Raw genomic sequence first — 17,895 nt, 5'->3', positions numbered from 1 at the left:
AACATCTTGATCACACGGATGAGCACACACACACACACACACACACACACACACACACACACACACACACACACACACACACACACACACACACACACACACACACACACACACACACACACAAACACACACACACACACACACACACACAGGGTTTGTGTTTTTATCTTACCGGCTTTCCTGGTAAACCCATTTGTCCCTGCAGAGAGAGAAAACATGTTTGAAAGAAAGTAACATACAATTATATAATGTAAGCCATGAAGACCATGATGATCATAAACAGCGCTGAACGCTCACCTCTATTCCATCTTGTCCAGGAGCACCCTAGAGAGACAGAGAAGTATTTAAGAGTTACTTTAACACACCAAACTTTTAAGATGTACCGTCCACAAACTTACAGTCAGTGTATGATTGATGCCAGAGCTCTTTTTTTGAAGGAGACCAGCGCTAGTCCGTGCCAGTCCTAAAGTGCATCATTATTACATTAAATGGCTTGATCGGGTTAGTGGTATGAGTTTCACATTAAATATCAAGTTAAGTCAAGTCAAATTTATCTGCAGCGCTTTTCACATATCGTAAGATATTTATAATATCTTAAAATTTTCAATAATATAGATTCAATTTTGTGACAATACAAAGAAATCAAGCAGTTGAGATATGCTATACAGTATAATACGCAAGTATACTTATATGTATGCGAATAATGTTGGACATTATAAATATAATTATATATACAACTTCATAAAGTGCTGAGCGATAACATAGTTACATTTTGCGACGAGATATGCCTGTTCACATCTCAGGATGGTATACATATTCTTTAAATTATGTAATTTAGTATCAGAAGAGAGGCCGCTTTTGATTGCATTTTATTTAGTAATAGTTTTAAAAATGTTGGTCAAAAAGTAAATTTTCACTAGGTTTTTTTTCCCTTTTTTTCTTTTCTTAAAGGGATAGTTCACCAAGAAATGAAAGTTTTGTCAACACTTACTCACCCTCAAGTTGTTCTAAACCTGTATGAGTTGACGGTCTTCTGTTGACAATTAATTAAACAGTTGATGCTAGCTGTTGACTTCCATAGTGGAAAAAAAAAGTGTTAAGTCAATGGCTACCGTCACTTGTCTGGTTACCAACATTCTTTAAATCTTTCAACAGAAGAAATAAACTCATACAGGTTTGGAACAACTCTAGGGTGAGTAAATGATGACAAAATGTTAATTTTTGTGTGAACTATCCCTTTAATATGGGGTCGTGAAGAGACTGGTGTGTCTGTCATTTAACCACTAGAGGGCAGTGATATAAAGCTTTGGTTATTTTGGTTGAACGTTCATCAGATTTTGGCCACCAATAGCAAACACCTTCTCATCACTGATACAAAGTTATCATGTTTATTCTCCTTTTATCAAGGTATGTGTGTGTTTGTCACATACACATAGAGAAAGAGCGTACATAACATGCATCTTGTGGAGCATGCCCTGGGTCAATGTATTATGATAAAAACTCCTTAGGATGTCAATTAAGCAATGTTTTTCATTTTGTAATCAATATTCTTGTCCTCATTCTGGAACTAAATTATCTACAGAATGATCGAAGACATGGCGCCCATACATACAGTTGCATACACACAAACAATCATGTCAACTGTAGTATTTTATGTCAAGCAGACTTCAAAGCTGGTATTCAGCCACAACACAGAGAGACATAATTTTCTGTTCCCTGTCAAAAATGAGCAAAACCAGAGGAAGCGCTTGGGAAAATCAGAAGCCCTGTGCTGTTCGCTTTCCCCGTCCTTCATTCAAGCTGCGCTTCTTAACAAGGTGGTTTTAAACACAACAAAACACAACAATAGAAGATAACTAGCTGGTAAGATGTCAGGGAAACATCTGTGACCGACATGGTGCGGAATTTTATAGATCTCAGCTTTCATAAAATGTTTCTTTACACCAGAACAGAACAAGTCTTCTTGTTTTATCCACAGGACTCTTAAAGCTCTACTTCTCCCAGCACAGATACACACTCTCTTTGTGTTTATATGCATTCACTTTATGCTATGTTTTTGAGACTCATCAAATGATATCAGAATTGTGTTCCTCCATGTGCTTAAAGTGGGGGTAAAATAGGTGTTGGGACTTCACTTGTTTATATATGTATATTAGGTGACTAACAGTAAACTTAACAGTTTACCTATTTTGACACTCCCCCCAATAATATTATATAATAATATTATATAAGACAGTATAAATTATATTTATATAAAATATATTTATATAAATATAATCGGACTTATATACAAATATATAAATTACATTTGACATATATTTTGGGATATATCATTAAAAAGTAAAAAGAAACAATTTAAAAGTAGCCTCTTATGCTCATCAATTCGATCAGAAATAAAGGATTTTTAAAAAAAATATTATTACAATTTAAAATAACTGTTTTGTTTTAATACATTTTTTAAAATGTCATTTATTCTTGTGATGCTATGTGATGTAATAATTATTACATCCTTGCTGAAAAAAGTATTAATTTCTTTAAAAAAAATCTTACTGACCCCAAACTTTTGAATGTATAGTCTATATAAACTATAGAGGCAGATGACTCAGAGTAAATGACATCTCTCGCATGTTTGCCAAACCCCTAAATGCCATGTAAAATCAAGTAAAATTAGCCTGGTAATTTAAAATGTCAGCCAGACAACCTCTTTATATCTGAATGAATGATTTTTGGCCAGAATAAGCTATAATATGCTGCTGATTTAGTGGCGAAAGTCAACATTTTGGCTTGTGAAACTAACAGTCAGAGTGAGAGGACAGACAGTCTAATCGAGCAGAAACAGAAGAGAATGTGTACTGGCTCTCTCATAATCTGCCGCTAGGCAAGAATAATTCCTGGTATTGTGAAAAGAACTTACAGGCTAGTGTGTCGTGAGAACCAGCCCAGTTTGAGCTCTGGGATAAAAGTAAATATTCCATGAATGCTGCTCATGAATCATTCCAACTTCAGATCGAAATAAAATCATTTCAAGTTCACGTTTAGTCCTAATTAAGCTACCTTTCTAATAAGACACTATAAAGGATGAACTTTATTTGAAGGGACCTAAGGGGAGAAATGTTATGAGAACTGTTCCTGAACCAGGACTTGCACCATATCTCTTAGATATATCTCATAAAGCTCGTCAAGAACACACTGTAGCCGTGTCTTACCCAAACCAGATGAGTCTCAAGCCTTAAAATCTATATTTGGTTCAGCTTTAGGTGAGCCGCAGTGCACTGGCATAGGCTGTGGTTTCTCAAACGCCCCGTCGGGGGAATGATGAACTGGATTTGCCCCCTTCCCCTCTAACCTCTCTCACTCTCTCTCTCTCTCTACATCATCTCTAGCTGAACAAAACACAACCGTGAGATGAGAGGCCAGTGGAGCAATGCTAATTCCTTTAACCTTTAAAGTACAACCTGTAACTGTTGTAAACCACAGGCTGCTGTAGTACAAAAACATCTTCAGATAATAAATCCAATTGTATATTCAGGGCCCCTCAGTAAACATCACTGTTGGTGCCCCCTTGGTAGTTAGTGCCCTGCGCCGTCTGTTTAAGCAGCTTGTTCAAATTACTTTACTAAAATGAGCTGAAGCAACACAAATCTTGAAAAATTTGTCACAATCTAATTTAATTATGTTCAATCCATTTAAATGTCAAATTTAATTTAACTTAATATTTTTTGTTGGCACTAAATTAATAATCTTTGTTGACAACTGAGGGTGCTAGTAAGGATAGTAAGGATATATACTACTGGTTTTTATGAACAATAGCAGAAATTATATTTTTCACACATTTAAAAAAAAAGTTATTTAAGGTACATTATGATAAATACTTTCAATTATTACATACATATAACATGTTACATGTCTAACGTTTTAGTGCACTGCAAGGATTCTGCAATTGAGAGCCTTTAAAATAGCAGACTTAACTGAGCTGCTTCAGAAGTGCTTTATAGCTCAAGTAAACTCGTTTCATAATTAATTAACTTTACACAGTTATTGAACTGAATCAAGACTGAACTCACTTCAGCTGAACAATGACACTATTGTCTTTGTTTGCATAATTGATCAGTATTTTCCTGTTTATTATGGCAACAATTTACTTATTTGTTCCCTTGTTTGATTGAACTTAAACACGGGAACAAATGATTACAATATGGTCACGATTTAATAACACGAGGGAACTAATTATCATATCGTGCACAATATTTAGTAAAACGAGGGAAGGAATCAGTAAGAAATTAGTAAAATGTGCTGATGTATTAGGGAAGTCATGGGAATGAATTGTTAATTTGTGGCCACGATATACACATTTTTTTCCACAGTGGTGTGCATGGTGGTTTAAAATGAGGAGGCAAAGTCCTCACATTTTTATATATATATATATATATATATATATATATATATATATATATATATATCAAATGTAAATTAATGTCCCTGTTACACTTCATTTTTCCTAGTTAAATAAACATTACATAAAAAAGACAAAAAAAACATTACATTCTATTTATTAAAACCAAGTCTAAATTTCATCAAGTTAGTGTTTTTACGATTTTTTCATTTATTCCAAAATAATAACTAAAGGCAGTAACAATATATATTATTTGTGAACTAATGATTTATCGCACAAACCAATCATATCCAGTCATAACCGACCATATCAAATCAAAGCGCAATGGAGGCATTGCCTCCTCTAACGTGACTTTCCCCCATTCATTCTCAATTACCCCCCACCAAACCCACCGCACGCTTTGGGGGGTCTGTTAAAAGTCAATGGGCTCAGGGGAGGCAAGAGAGAAGCACTCCCGCTCTAACTATAGTGTTGCTGTTGGACATTGTTACTTCATAAAAACAACTGAATTTTACACTGTTTAATGTCACATTTTTGAGGAGACACTGCCTCCCTTGCCTCCTCCTCATTTTTCCCGCATGTCATGTGCAGGGATCTGTAATACATGTATACTTATTTAAAAAACTTGTATCCCTGATGTGCTGTAACCTCGGCAATTTACATTTGATGACCCCTTTATGCACAGCATCTTTTAAGGTATCGTGGAAGCAAGTAAAAATGATTGAAGCGTCTTACTGTATCTCCTGGTGGGCCACGGGGGCCGTCCTTCCCAGTGTTTCCTGGGGGCCCTCTAGCACCGGGTGCACCAGGAGGGCCTGGAGGTCCAGGTGGGCCAGCTTGTCCTTGATCACCCTGATGAAAACATACAGATATGTGATATACAATACATTTTTCAAGTAAGTCGCAGGAAAAGAGACACACAAATAAGCACAGACACCATTCTCTTGAAGTATATATTTCGGGGATTTTTATGAAAAAGTAATTGGAAGAACTATGATGTTTCAAGTTTCATTAGTTGTTTATTGTATATAAGTCATTTGAGTTTTCTGAATAATAATAATAATAATAATAATACATAAATAAATATTAGTAACAATTATTATTAAAACACAATTTAAGTTTTTCACTTTAAAATTTTAACGTTTAATTCAATGTGTTACTTGCTTTGTAATTATTTGTGAAATTTACTAGAACTTTCTTAGTGAAAATTGTTAATCCTAGACCAATTTTCAGTGTATAATGGCACAAATTTGTCACTACAAGGTTTCCTTATACTGTATATCCAAGGGGATGAATCTCAGGAAGAAATTTCTTCAAGTATATCTATTATCAGGACAATAATTTTTTATTATTATTATTTTTGCATTGTGCCATTATTTTGCATTAAATTTCCTTATGCAAAATATAATTACTAATATGTTAATGGGATAAAATATGATACAGATATTTTTCCATGACATTCACCCTGAATCAGCCACATTCAAAGAAGCAGCAGCTTGCATGCAACGCTCAGATCCTTCAGACATGGATGAGGTTATTTCATTGTAAATATTGAGACACAAACAATAACACAAGCAATCACGCTACATGACATAAGTTAGAAATGAGGAAGATGAAGATCTAGTAAGGGGAGTGTCCGCAGCACATGCCTTGCACACATGCTACCTTCAGCATGCGCCTCTGGAAACTGGGCTGATCGGCCGAGATGTAGCCGTGATCGTAACGAGGAAAGACCATCTGTGCGTGTGAGTCCCCCATAGTAAGAGACAGGACGTCCCCAGAAGAACAGACAGAGGAGGGAAAAACAAAGGAGAAAGTTGAGGAGAAACAATACGAGCATTGAAAAACTCAGACAGAGAGATAGCGAGGAAACTGAGCAAGATCTCAGGGGCCATGAAGGGAAGACGACGTTCCTTGACATGGAGAAGCTTGGAGATGAAGGCTATATGGCAGCAGAGAAGGGACAAACCTTAATGAGAATCTGATTACTATGCAGACCTGCATGAGTGCCATGACCCTGAGAGAGGAATAGGATGAACAGAGGAGCAAAGATACACAGACCAGTCATCAAGAGCTTTGCAAGAGCCACCGGAATGAGAAATAATAAACCCAGACAAACACCTTGTAGAATTGTGCTCAAATTAGCTTAACGTTCAGACCAATTATTTGGCTGATATTTGGCTTTTTGTTCAATGCCAACCAATGTAGTCCACTTGGACGATTAAAAACTCTATTGGGGAACGCCCTCCACGTGAACCAGTGTCTGAAAAGCTATCCAATCACGGCAATCGATATTGACCGCCTATGACATCACTACTAGTGCGACCTGGAAGTATAAATGGAGCGCCTAGAGAACATGTCATCCTCTTTTTGTCTTCAGGGACTGTTTTGTCTGTAAGCTTCAACTGGAAACTTCAAAAGGTAATCATGGCTTGTAAGAACAATGCTTCAGGAAGTTTGTGGATACGTGTCTAAGAAAATTGACATTTGATGCCACACACAACTAGTGCGTTTATTGTTTGGGCGCAGAGCAAGCACGATCAGTTCTTGAGGGAAGTGCTTGTGCCAACTGTAAGTTTTTTTAATTTTGAGAAAACTTCACTTTCGCCTAGCCCTCTTTTCGAGGAAAGAGGGACAGACATCTGTGCCAGGCGATTCAGGTCCCGCTCGCGCTGAGGCAGAGCAAAGACTAGAACCGTGGGGTTTCAGAGTGAGCTTGCGAGTTTGAAAACTAGCTGCACCGCACTACAGATTAGCTTTCCGGGCCACCATACAGTCTCCGTCGAGATAGTGATGGGAAAGTTCAGAGAGGCGAAGTCATGCTCGGGTGCATTAAATCTTGCATAACACTACGGTCTCGAATCTGCATACTTCCTACACCCCAGGCGCTTTTTGCTTCAGCCCTGAGGCTGGACCTGTGATGAGTGATATCTTCAATTTGGAACCCTTCAGTAGGTCTGGCGTCAGGTTTGGTAGTAAGTGCGCTCTTTCATGCTCTTTATGGTGATAGGCCTCCATTTTGTCTATGCCATCGCACTATGGACAGCAGGTTTAGCTTTGTAGATCTCTTCCCTTTACAATCATTTTTAGTAAGGTTGAACAATAGACCTGGGTTCCCTGTTAGAAAGTATTAAGGGGTATGTTAGGTAGGGTTTTTATAGAAATAGAAATAGGGCCCTGAAGTTCCCAATATATAGGTAGGGTATGCATACCCTTCCCATAGGCCTCCTCTGGGTTAGAGTCGTCAGGCTTATATAGTGGGTATTGCCAATCTGTGGTAGTGAACAGGTTGGCCGTATTATATGAACATTTTTTAGTCAGGCCACCGTTCATCCGAGCATCAACCAGACAATTTCTGCATGAGATGGCTTCCTCCCTTCAGGAGATTTCTACTGAGGCCACCGCTCTGTCAAGCTCCAGATAATACTACAAAGTCAAGCGTTGGCCCTTGGTAGGCCACCTTAATAGCCACCTTATACTAGAGCATATTCCCTTAAAGGAACCCTTTCAATGGATGCTGTCGGTTCCAAGCCCTTGAGGGGCCTTAGTAAGCCTTCCGTTGTTCGGAGGCCACTTTGAGGCTTATAGCTTGGGCAGTGACCGTAGAGAATAATGTCACTGACAGTCTGTATGTGACCCGAAAGGGGAGTGTGTTCTGGGCATTTCAGGTTGAAACTGCCAGTTCTGACGTTTTGTCACAAGCCATAATTGGCATGCACTCCCCTCAGCATGGTAGGATTGTACATTGTTCCCCAATAGCGTTTCTTTCGGCACAGTGCGAGTTCCCTTTTTAAAGGGAACGTCTAGGTTATGACTGTAACCTCTGTTCCCTGAGAACAGGGTACGAGACACTGCGTCGTTAGACAGGCCTTGGGGATGCCTGGTAAACAGTCCCTCCAGAATGACATGTTCTCTAGGCGCACCCTTTATACTTCCGAGTCGCACTAGTAGTGACGTCATTGGCTGTCGCCGGTCAATATCGATTGCCGTGATTGGATAGCTTTTCGGACACCGGTTCACGTGGAGGGCGTTCCCTCCTAGTGAACCTAGACGTTTTCTTTTTAAAGAAACGTATACATTTTATGAATACATGTTTTATGTAAAAGTGACAGTAAGACAATATTATAGAATATTTCTATTTCAAATAAATGCGGTTAAATTATCTTTTGTACTTTCTATTCATCAATTAATCTTGAAAAAACAATGTATTATGGTTTTCACAAACATATTTAAGCAGCATAACAATTTCATTTTTAATACTAATCAGAAATGTTTCTTGAGCAGCAAATCAGCATATTAGAATAATTTCTGAAGGATAATGTGACAGAAAACTGGAGTAATGATGCTGAAAATTCAGCTTTGACATCACAGGAATGAAATACATTTTAAAATATACTACAATAGAGAACACAATAGTACTGTTTTTACTGTTTCTTTGATTAAATAAATACAACCAAGAGACTTCCTTCAACAACATAAAAATACATAATAGAATATATTTAATTTAAATATTATATGGTGGAATGGTTCTCATTGGACTGGATCAGTAATTCAAATTCATGCCATGTCATAAAAATAAAAAAACAATGCTTGCAATTTTGACTTGCTCTAAATGCAGACCAAAAAGGACAATGTGCCTGGACTCCCTAAACACAACTGACATTCAAATAAAAAAATTACATAAATTGTTGGTCTTGCCACCTTGAAATAAAACTGAACAAAAACAATGGTATTATTTTTGGTGTCTTAAATCACATCTGTCTGGACAGCATACGTATGTGTGCTTGTCTCTGTAAACCACATTCACAGGGCTGGATTGTGCTTACAGAGAGCTGCACGAGAAGCACAGCACTTTTTGTCTGCCGCAAGAGATTTAAAATAAGGCCGTACCATTGAGGTGAGTAGGCCTACATATGTCACTTTCTCTCTCTCTGAAAAGTTTTGAGAATGGAAAGAGACAAGTCACAAGTGTAAGGATTATTGATTATTATGAAGGAAAACAGGTACATGATTCAAGAATGAAAGTTAGCTTCAGAAATCTGAGAAGTAAAGGCTTGCAAAAGAGGAAGAGAAAAAACAGAGCATCATATAGAGAAAGTGAGCGAGTGACACAGCATATTGATGCCAGCGTGAGCATGAGGGTTGAGTTAGCAGGGATGTGGTGACCTGAGGGATGGTTGAGGTTTCCCACACTGCTGCTTTACTCAGCACTACACACACACTCAGCTAACTAAGCTTCCCATTGACTTCTATTGTTCTTATGCTATATAAATTACACTAATTATATTTACTACAGACTAACCCCAATCCTAAAATAATACTTGTGACAATTTTAGAAGAGAATAAAGACATTATTTACTCTGTATTTTCCTTTTCAGGGAGGGCTTCCCAACAGGGAGGATTGTTAAGCTTTAGCTGAAGTCTGGAGACATTTTTCATTGTTTTTGTGCTCTGAAACATGCTATCTCTCCCAAACACATTCACTGAGCGTATCGGTGTATCAAAATATCAACAAACTCTTATGTTTCACACACACAAACACACACACAATTTTCAATCATATTATTTCATATTGTGATAGCAAAAAATATACCAAATTTTTTTAATTTAAATAATTAAGTACATTATCCATTGATAAGATACACTCCTCAAAATCAACACTTCTTTGGTCATTGCATAACAGTCAAATATCGGCCGAACAATTTTATGTTTGGATTGGACCGTGACACCAGCAACTGTGGGCGTGCTCATCCTAAAGAAATTGCCCAACACAATAGAAAATTAAAATGAAGAAAATTAAATTTACTTGGATTTCCCTTATTTTTACTTTAGTTGCCCATCTCGTAAATCCACATCCACGTCCACTTAATGCCACTTCTTTGAATGTGCGTGCGAAAAAGATTAAAGAAAGATGAAGAAAATATGAGAAAGGGAGAATATTGACTATAGTAAATGAATTCAGCCTTCTGTCACACACAATTTAGCCCTTCAATCCTGGTTTATGAAGCATCATCAATCTTCATAAATGTGATTTACATCCAGTCAGGAATCTGGTTATTAAAGAATTAAAGTTTTTTAATTCGCTTTGGTACTATTTTCACAAGTGAAACATTGGTGTACATTTTCAAAACTCTTATTACAAAAATCCAAACTGATCACACTTGTAACGCAGCTAGTCATTCTTTCAAAACATGATCCCATGCTTTCATTACAGTTATACATTTTTCAGTCCACATAATCATTGTTTCAAACACAAGATTATTGTAATGAGAACGTTTGGTTTAATCACAGAAACACAACAGTATGATCTTCTTTCAATTTAGTACTTTTAACAATCAGTTCATCCAAAAGGAAACAATGCAAGACACATGTTTCAAATCTCCCTTGTTGCTGAAATAATTACAGTAATACAGGATACAGTTGCCACATTAGAAAATACACGTGCATTACCTAACTTATGTAACTGAATCCATAATGTTTGTAATAGTATCTGTAGTGAGTTATCAAAAGCTGTGATGAAGTATGACACAGCCATGAGGTTCTGTGCTAGAACAGTTTGCTGGCAATACAGTAAATGATTTCACTTTATACCATTAGACTGAATATATACTGTAGTGGACCTTTACAGATGAAGGTTGAGTTACAGTATTGTGGCAGTCTCTACCATGGTAATCTGTCACTATGGCATACATACTGTAATGTAAAATGCTGTATTTGATGCCATCTGTCTCCCTTCTACTGATGCATCTCTAATCAATCTAATGTTTTACAGTCATTGACCGTTTCCTCTCCCTTATACTCTATTCTGCTTTACAGTGTTTTCACAAATGGCAAATTTCTCTGTATCTCTCTCACACACAGACACACACATGCGTGTGCACACTTTGAACATAGTGGTGGTTATTATCTATTAATCACTTATGTAAAAAGAATTCATTACATTTGGTTATACATCGGAAATTGCAAACAAGTTCTATAGAAACTGTATATAGAATCAATATCTATAGAAATCTATAGGTGTACCAAATGATTCATTGATTAACCATTAAGATCAGTTGGGTTAAATAATAGACAAATGTATTAAACTGAACAAAAAGAGATGCAAATCAAAAGTTTGATAATAAGAGCTTTATAAAGGCAGTTACTGTGAATGAAACATTTATGTAGATGAAACACTTATTTTGTGTTGTGAAAAGGATACTTTGTGATTTTGTGAATTGTTCTAACACATTTGAAAACATGATGAAATGTTTGAAAAAAGTACACTTTTGATGATCTGTTGTGATATTAGCACTAAGAGTTTTGAAAATGTACATCTTACTGATGAAAATAATACCAAAGCGAAAAAACCCCGAATATATAGAAAACTGATATATCCATTCAAAGTGACAGAAATATGCATGTACTGACCCTTGGCCCAGTGTCTCCTTGGTCACCCTAAAACATACATAGACAAGACATACAATTAGCAACACAGCACTGTATAAACTACAGTAAATATATTTCTATATTTCCAAAAAGAAGTTGAGTAGTTCTTGATTGTGTGGATGGTTGTTAAAGTGTTGTGAGTGTGTTATGTGGCAGATTGTGTCTGTTCTTATGTGGTAGCAATAATAAGCGACTTTTGTTTTAGGTAAGAGAAAGCTTCCTGACCCACTTAGCTCATTTAAACATCCTCATTCATAATATAAACTGGTCTACTGTGAGTATAGTATCTATTTGACAACAAAAGAGCAGATAAATGAAATCAGGGCAGAGAATGAGCATAACTCTGTTTTCTAATTACTATAAATGAGAAACACTGATCTAGGCGAAAAAGAATCCTGAGGCTCCATGTTCGTGTTTTGTTGTGCTGTTCTTTTTTTTTTTTTTACTGCAATCAGGAAAAGACTTCAAGACGGTCTTTATTTACCACAGGTTTCTTGTTCCTCTAATTTGATGCCTGACACAGCCTACATTCCCTCCAACACATGTGTTTGAAGACGAAAGCCAATGCAAATGAAATTTGTGAGTTGTTTTAGAAATCAGAAAAACATCTGCTTGCTAGGAAGCTGAGATCGGAAACAGAACGAAACCGTCCTTTGTGTGTGTGTGTGTGTGTGTGTGTGTGTGTGTGTGTGTGTGTGTGTGTGTGTGTGTGTGTGTGTGTGTGTGTGTGTGTGTGTGTGTGTGTGTGTGTGTGTGTGTGTGTGTGTGTGTGTGTGTGTGTGTGTGTGTCATACAATTTCAACAAGAAAGATACTAAAGGTACCTTATCTCCTTTTGGTCCTGGCAGCCCCTGGAAATAAATGAGTTGGGTGTTTTGATTAGACAGATTGTCCAAAATGAAATATTGATCTGACAAAAGTCTAAGGGAAAATGCAGTGTAGTTCAAAAACGTATCTAAAAACCATGCATGTGAACCATAATTCATTCACTAAGAGTCTTTAGTGTCTCAGTGTCCATAAACTGTACCTCATCTTCAAAGTTTTCAAAGTCATATTTTTTTCCAAATAGAATTATAGACAGCACCTCACATCTGCACTGTATATAGCTGTAATCTTACATCTTAAAAGTCACTTGTAAATAGCATGATCAAAAGTCGGTGAATATGATGGACGTACAGCTGACCGAAAATTGGAAATGAGAGTCTGGTAAATTTTTATAAGGTTGTTCACATGACCTTCTCACTATTAACCCATATCAGACACTTTTTAAAACAAGAAGTACAGTTTCAACTGTAAACTTTTTTTTTTTTTTGTATCTAACATATTTATAAAAGAAAAGAAATTGAGTGAGTTTTGTTGGTTCAAAAACCTAATAAATAAATACATGTATACCCACATACATACATACATACATATATATACATATATTTATATACATATATATATATATATATATATACATACACGCACACATGAAGAAAATCACATACAAACGATTCAATTGCAACGTCTTACTCATTTTAGATATGGAATATTCTACAATGCACATCAGTTATATGCATCATAGAATCCCGCATTTTCATGCCTGATTGAAACCTACTGTATAACGATCTTAGACTCTTTCATGCACGTCAAAACAGAAAAACTGTCTTTCACAGGAAGCGACAGACGAATGGCGCTTGGAGGTGGTCTGCCTTTCAGAAGAAGTGGTTTACGTTACATTGGACAAATGGGCTTCCCTTGGCAGCGCTAAAGAGCACAGCAGGGTTTACAAACCACCGCCTATTTGCACTCGCACAAGCTAACAATGATGAATTCTCTCTTTTTGGTGTGTAATCCATTATTTCCATCTCATTTGGGGATAGACATACATGGTAAAAGGCACTTTGTGGTGTGTGTGACCCTATATCTGAGATGATAAATGGCCTGAAAACGTATATAGGAGTTTAATCCCTCTGATGCCATGCAACAATAAAACCATAATTTCTCTTTTACACAGTACAAATAAACATTTTTCAGATGTGTGTAAATTTTGGTAATTTTCACAAACCTATTATAAAGAAAAAGTTAACAGCACTTATTGGTCTACAATATTAGATACGGAACAGTAGAGATTTTAAATTCTTTTTACCTGGCTTCCTTTAGGTCCAGGAGTACCCTGCAAAACAAATCAATTGTCAATTCAATTTCTAGTCAAAAAGAGAAGTCTCTCCAAGTCTCTATGATACTCTGTCCTCTAAATATGGCTCAGGTCACTCTTTCAATGTAAGTCTATGAGATGGTTTCACATCGTTCACAAGTTAAGACTCATAATTCTGATTGCTTAGAAAATTTACACAAGTCATCATTCACGTCCGTAGCACAAACAGTCAGTTACATGCCAGAGATTTAATGGCGTTTATGAGCAATAGTAGTTAAAAAAAACAATAACAATAATCTTGTTTCAAATGAAAGGAACATGTGTCCATTTCAGTTTCAAGCTTCAGCAAAAACGTGAGTTATGTCACTCATAATGTCACCCATACGGTTAATACACATACTTCTTTGATATGACATATTAGAGCCCCTAAAGGTATATGGTGATGGAAAAAAATATGAAATTGGGAGGAAAAATTGTCATTGCTTTTGCGTTCCCCAGAGAAACTTTGCGTTTGCTCGCTAAGAACAAAAGTTTTTTGAGGGAATGCAAAACTTTTAAAATATATTTTTTCCCTCCCATATTTTTTTCCACCACTATGTCCCTTTAAGGGACTTTTTTTTACAATTGCGTTTCAGGCTACATTCGTATGTGGTATGAAATCTTATTCAAATCTAATATCTGAAAACTAATTCCAGTCTGACTGCTCTGATAAGGTTTTGCGTAGCATTTTTGCTCATGTCACTTTCTCATGCAACGTCAAATGTAAACCCGTCAGACGTCATTGCAGAAACAATGATGAGGTGTGTTGCTGTCTATGTGCAGGTCGCGCAGAAAATTATAATATAATGGAGACTTCTCTGTGGTCTAGTGAAGAGGTGCCTGTATTTGGTTATAATAAAATCATTGACACACTGAGAAAGTGAGAATTCAGAACCTCTTGTCCACACATAAATCCTTGTCTTTTTAAAGCTGGGGAATACTCACAGGTTTGCCATCCAGACCAAGTGGACCCTGAACATTGGGAAAAGAAAAAACACAGATGATTAAACCACAGGAGTCCCAGACAGCCTGTCATAAAAAGAGTAAGTGCAAGGATAGACTCTGAAAGGAAGTGTGAGGGATAAATCAAGAGATGAGGATCAGGAGAGAAACAGAATTCAAATGATCATGTCTGGCCATTATGTCATTCCTCTATTTTTAAGATGAGGATTGAGACATGTTTTTTTGATTTACAACATAAAGGCCTGGTTTCACAGACAGGGCTTAGATTAATAACTTTTAAACTTCACTGGAGTGCATCTTGTGACAAAACAAATAGCATTAACATATTTAACGATATGTCAGTGCAACTTTCCATCATTTAAATATTTAACAAATGCGTTTCATAGTAGTCAATTTATGTTGTTCGTAAATCAGACTGATAAATTAAAGGGGCTGTGCAACGTCAAAAATAGAAAGTATGTTCCACACTGGGAGCTTAACATAAGTTATTATTGTATTACTTTTATGCAAAAAGTGGCCTTATAGGATTTATTTTTGTTCAGAAGGCCTGATGCCAAAGGTGAACCCCTGATTTAAAAGTGTCATGACGCACCTAGACTTGTTCTAATATAGCAGTGTCAAATAATTCACATACTTCTGCATGAAGTGTGGAAGGTCATCAAAATGGCTGTGACCTTTGAACTTAGAAACATATCTGTACCTTTAGTAGCACTCACGCATCAAAAATTCATTCACACTTTTTTTTGTGTTAGGGTGGGAAAAGGGAAACATGATATTTAACACAACAGCATAAACAAAGTAGAGTTGAATCAGAAGATAAGAAAATAAGCCTTGTTGCAACCTGTGTGTTGGTCAGTCAGACTTTATTTTTGACCCACTAGAGTCAAATTGGACAAGAAAAAAAATCAAATAAGAAAAGAGAACAGCAGACAAAAGAGCTGAAATTATATTACTACATTTACTTTTACTGGAGGAAGGAAAAAAAAAGGTATAAATTATAAGAGAAAGTAAGAGAATAAGAGGCATGCATCACAGCCTGACAGCAACTACAACATCCTCTCTACCTGCTCAACACAGATCACTGAAATGAACATCTCCCTCCCTACAGCTCATGACAATGATCACCTGATCAATCTGATTGGTGCAGAGCAACAGGTGAGTATATAAATAGAGGTTGATCAGCTCTCCAAACACTCATGATCTAGAATCACAGAAGAAAGACAAACTAATATTCAATGGTACAATATGTAAGAATATTGTATTAAAATATCCAAAAACCACTTGCACAGTGTTATTTCTTTCAATTGTGTACTTATATTATCCTAAATGTTTCCAAGAATTAGTAAATTCAGAGAGATTCACAATTTTAAATAATGCCCGTCTCTTGTCACTTGTCGCCTGTCAATGACGTAATAATGTCAATGTTTAGCGGCACACTGTTGTTGTTTCGTTCAAACATTATGGATCATGGCAAGCAGACTTTTGGACAAAAGGAGAACGTCCTGGTTGCGTATGCAACCCACCGTTCCCTGAAGGAGGGAACGGAGGACGTAGTCGACGGTCGACTGAATTGGGAGATCGCTAGAGAGCCTGTCTTCTTCGAGTACTATTGAACGAGCCAATGTAATTGGCGTGCGTGATTCGCATCACACACTCCGCCCCCGCGGCGCGGGTATAAATACGGAAGTGGATGCACGCACTAGTTGCTTTTCGCTGAGGAGCCGAGAGTAACCCGGGGTCAGCGGTGGTCCAGCGGTAGTGGCAAGGGGACTACGTCCTCCGTTCCCTCCTTCAGGGAACGGTGGGTTGCATACGCAACCAGGACGTTCCCTTTCAGTCGAGAACGTCAGACGTAGTCGACGGTCGACTGAATTGGGATCACCCATTGAACACGCCACTAACGCTGCCACCTTCCAGTGCCTAAACCAAAGGCTCCTGATGCCCCCGCAAACTTAAGGCGGGGAAGGACAGGGCTTAGGCCAGGGAAGTCACTGCTGTTCCTACAGGACCACTGGGAAAGCGTTCCCCGTACGTTGGAAGGAAGGGACGCTGCGGATGCCACATCCAACCCAGAGGGAGGTAATGTGGAGAATACACATATGAACTGGGCGGAAACCGGGCAGTCTAACATATGGAATGTCACTGGGGTGGCTCCAGCCTAAGACGGGGGGAGACACACCGGACCGTGACGGCAGAGAGACTCTACCGAGGGAAGACACGGGCTCACCGCAGGGAGCCGTATCGTGGAAGAATACACATATGGGGTCACCGAAGGGACCGCAACATATGGACCCAGCCTAACACAGGTTCCACACTGCTTACGAGTGGTAGGCCTAACACCAGACGTTCCGCACGTCCGACGTCGGAGGGGTGTGGAGGAACTCAACAGGGTTCAATTTTAAGGGAACTCAACTGGAGTAGAAAGGCGCACGTATCCAGTCCATAGGAGGGGAATGGCGCAGCAAGCCGACACTTGAACCGGGCTTATGGTGAAACTGGCTTCATGAGAAGGGAGCCCACGGAAAGCAGCGGTTCAACTAGGTGTCGTCCAGCCCCCAACTCTAGAATCTGTTTAGCAAAGTATATCGTCAACGCCCAGGCGGAGCACTTTACACTCATCATAGAGGAGCTCAACACCTAAGTGGACATGTTGCATCTCGGATCTTTGCCGAAATGAAGGCAAGCACTAAGTGCAACTTTGCATGGAAACAGCCTTCCCTCTCTGCTGAATTCCAACAGATATTTGAAGAGCTGGTCTGAGGTCTATGACTTGCATTCTGTACACGTCCAAGCGAACGGACAGAGAAGCCAGGGCTGGATCTGCCTCCTCCAGGGCAGCGCTTGCAGGCTCACCACCTGCTCCTATTACGGGAGAGGTAGGAACCTTGGGCACAATCCGAGCCGGGGTCCCAGCTTGTGAGAGTTAGCCGGCC

General features: G+C 38.0%; 1 protein-coding gene across 1 annotated transcript in view; it reads right to left on the bottom strand.

Moving 5' to 3' along the window:
- col23a1a (collagen type XXIII alpha 1 chain a) overlaps window positions 1-17,895 on the bottom strand; it is a 150,242-nt gene that overhangs the window by 15,630 nt on the left and 116,717 nt on the right. Inside the window, exons 6-13 of the mRNA XM_077247216.1 lie at window positions 14,945-14,971; window positions 13,952-13,978; window positions 12,645-12,671; window positions 11,804-11,830; window positions 6,059-6,130; window positions 5,129-5,245; window positions 298-324; window positions 173-199 (exon numbers count right to left, since the gene is read on the bottom strand). Of these exons, the coding sequence (XP_077103331.1) occupies window positions 173-199; window positions 298-324; window positions 5,129-5,245; window positions 6,059-6,130; window positions 11,804-11,830; window positions 12,645-12,671; window positions 13,952-13,978; window positions 14,945-14,971 (351 nt within the window). The remainder of the gene's footprint in view (window positions 1-172; window positions 200-297; window positions 325-5,128; window positions 5,246-6,058; window positions 6,131-11,803; window positions 11,831-12,644; window positions 12,672-13,951; window positions 13,979-14,944; window positions 14,972-17,895) is intronic.

This window comes from Siphateles boraxobius, unplaced genomic scaffold (assembly GCF_051911475.1).
Source record: "Siphateles boraxobius isolate OS27281-9 unplaced genomic scaffold, OSU_SipBor_1 3, whole genome shotgun sequence".
Lineage (NCBI taxonomy): Eukaryota > Metazoa > Chordata > Actinopteri > Cypriniformes > Leuciscidae > Siphateles > Siphateles boraxobius.
This window is presented reverse-complemented; position numbering and strand designations above follow the sequence as displayed.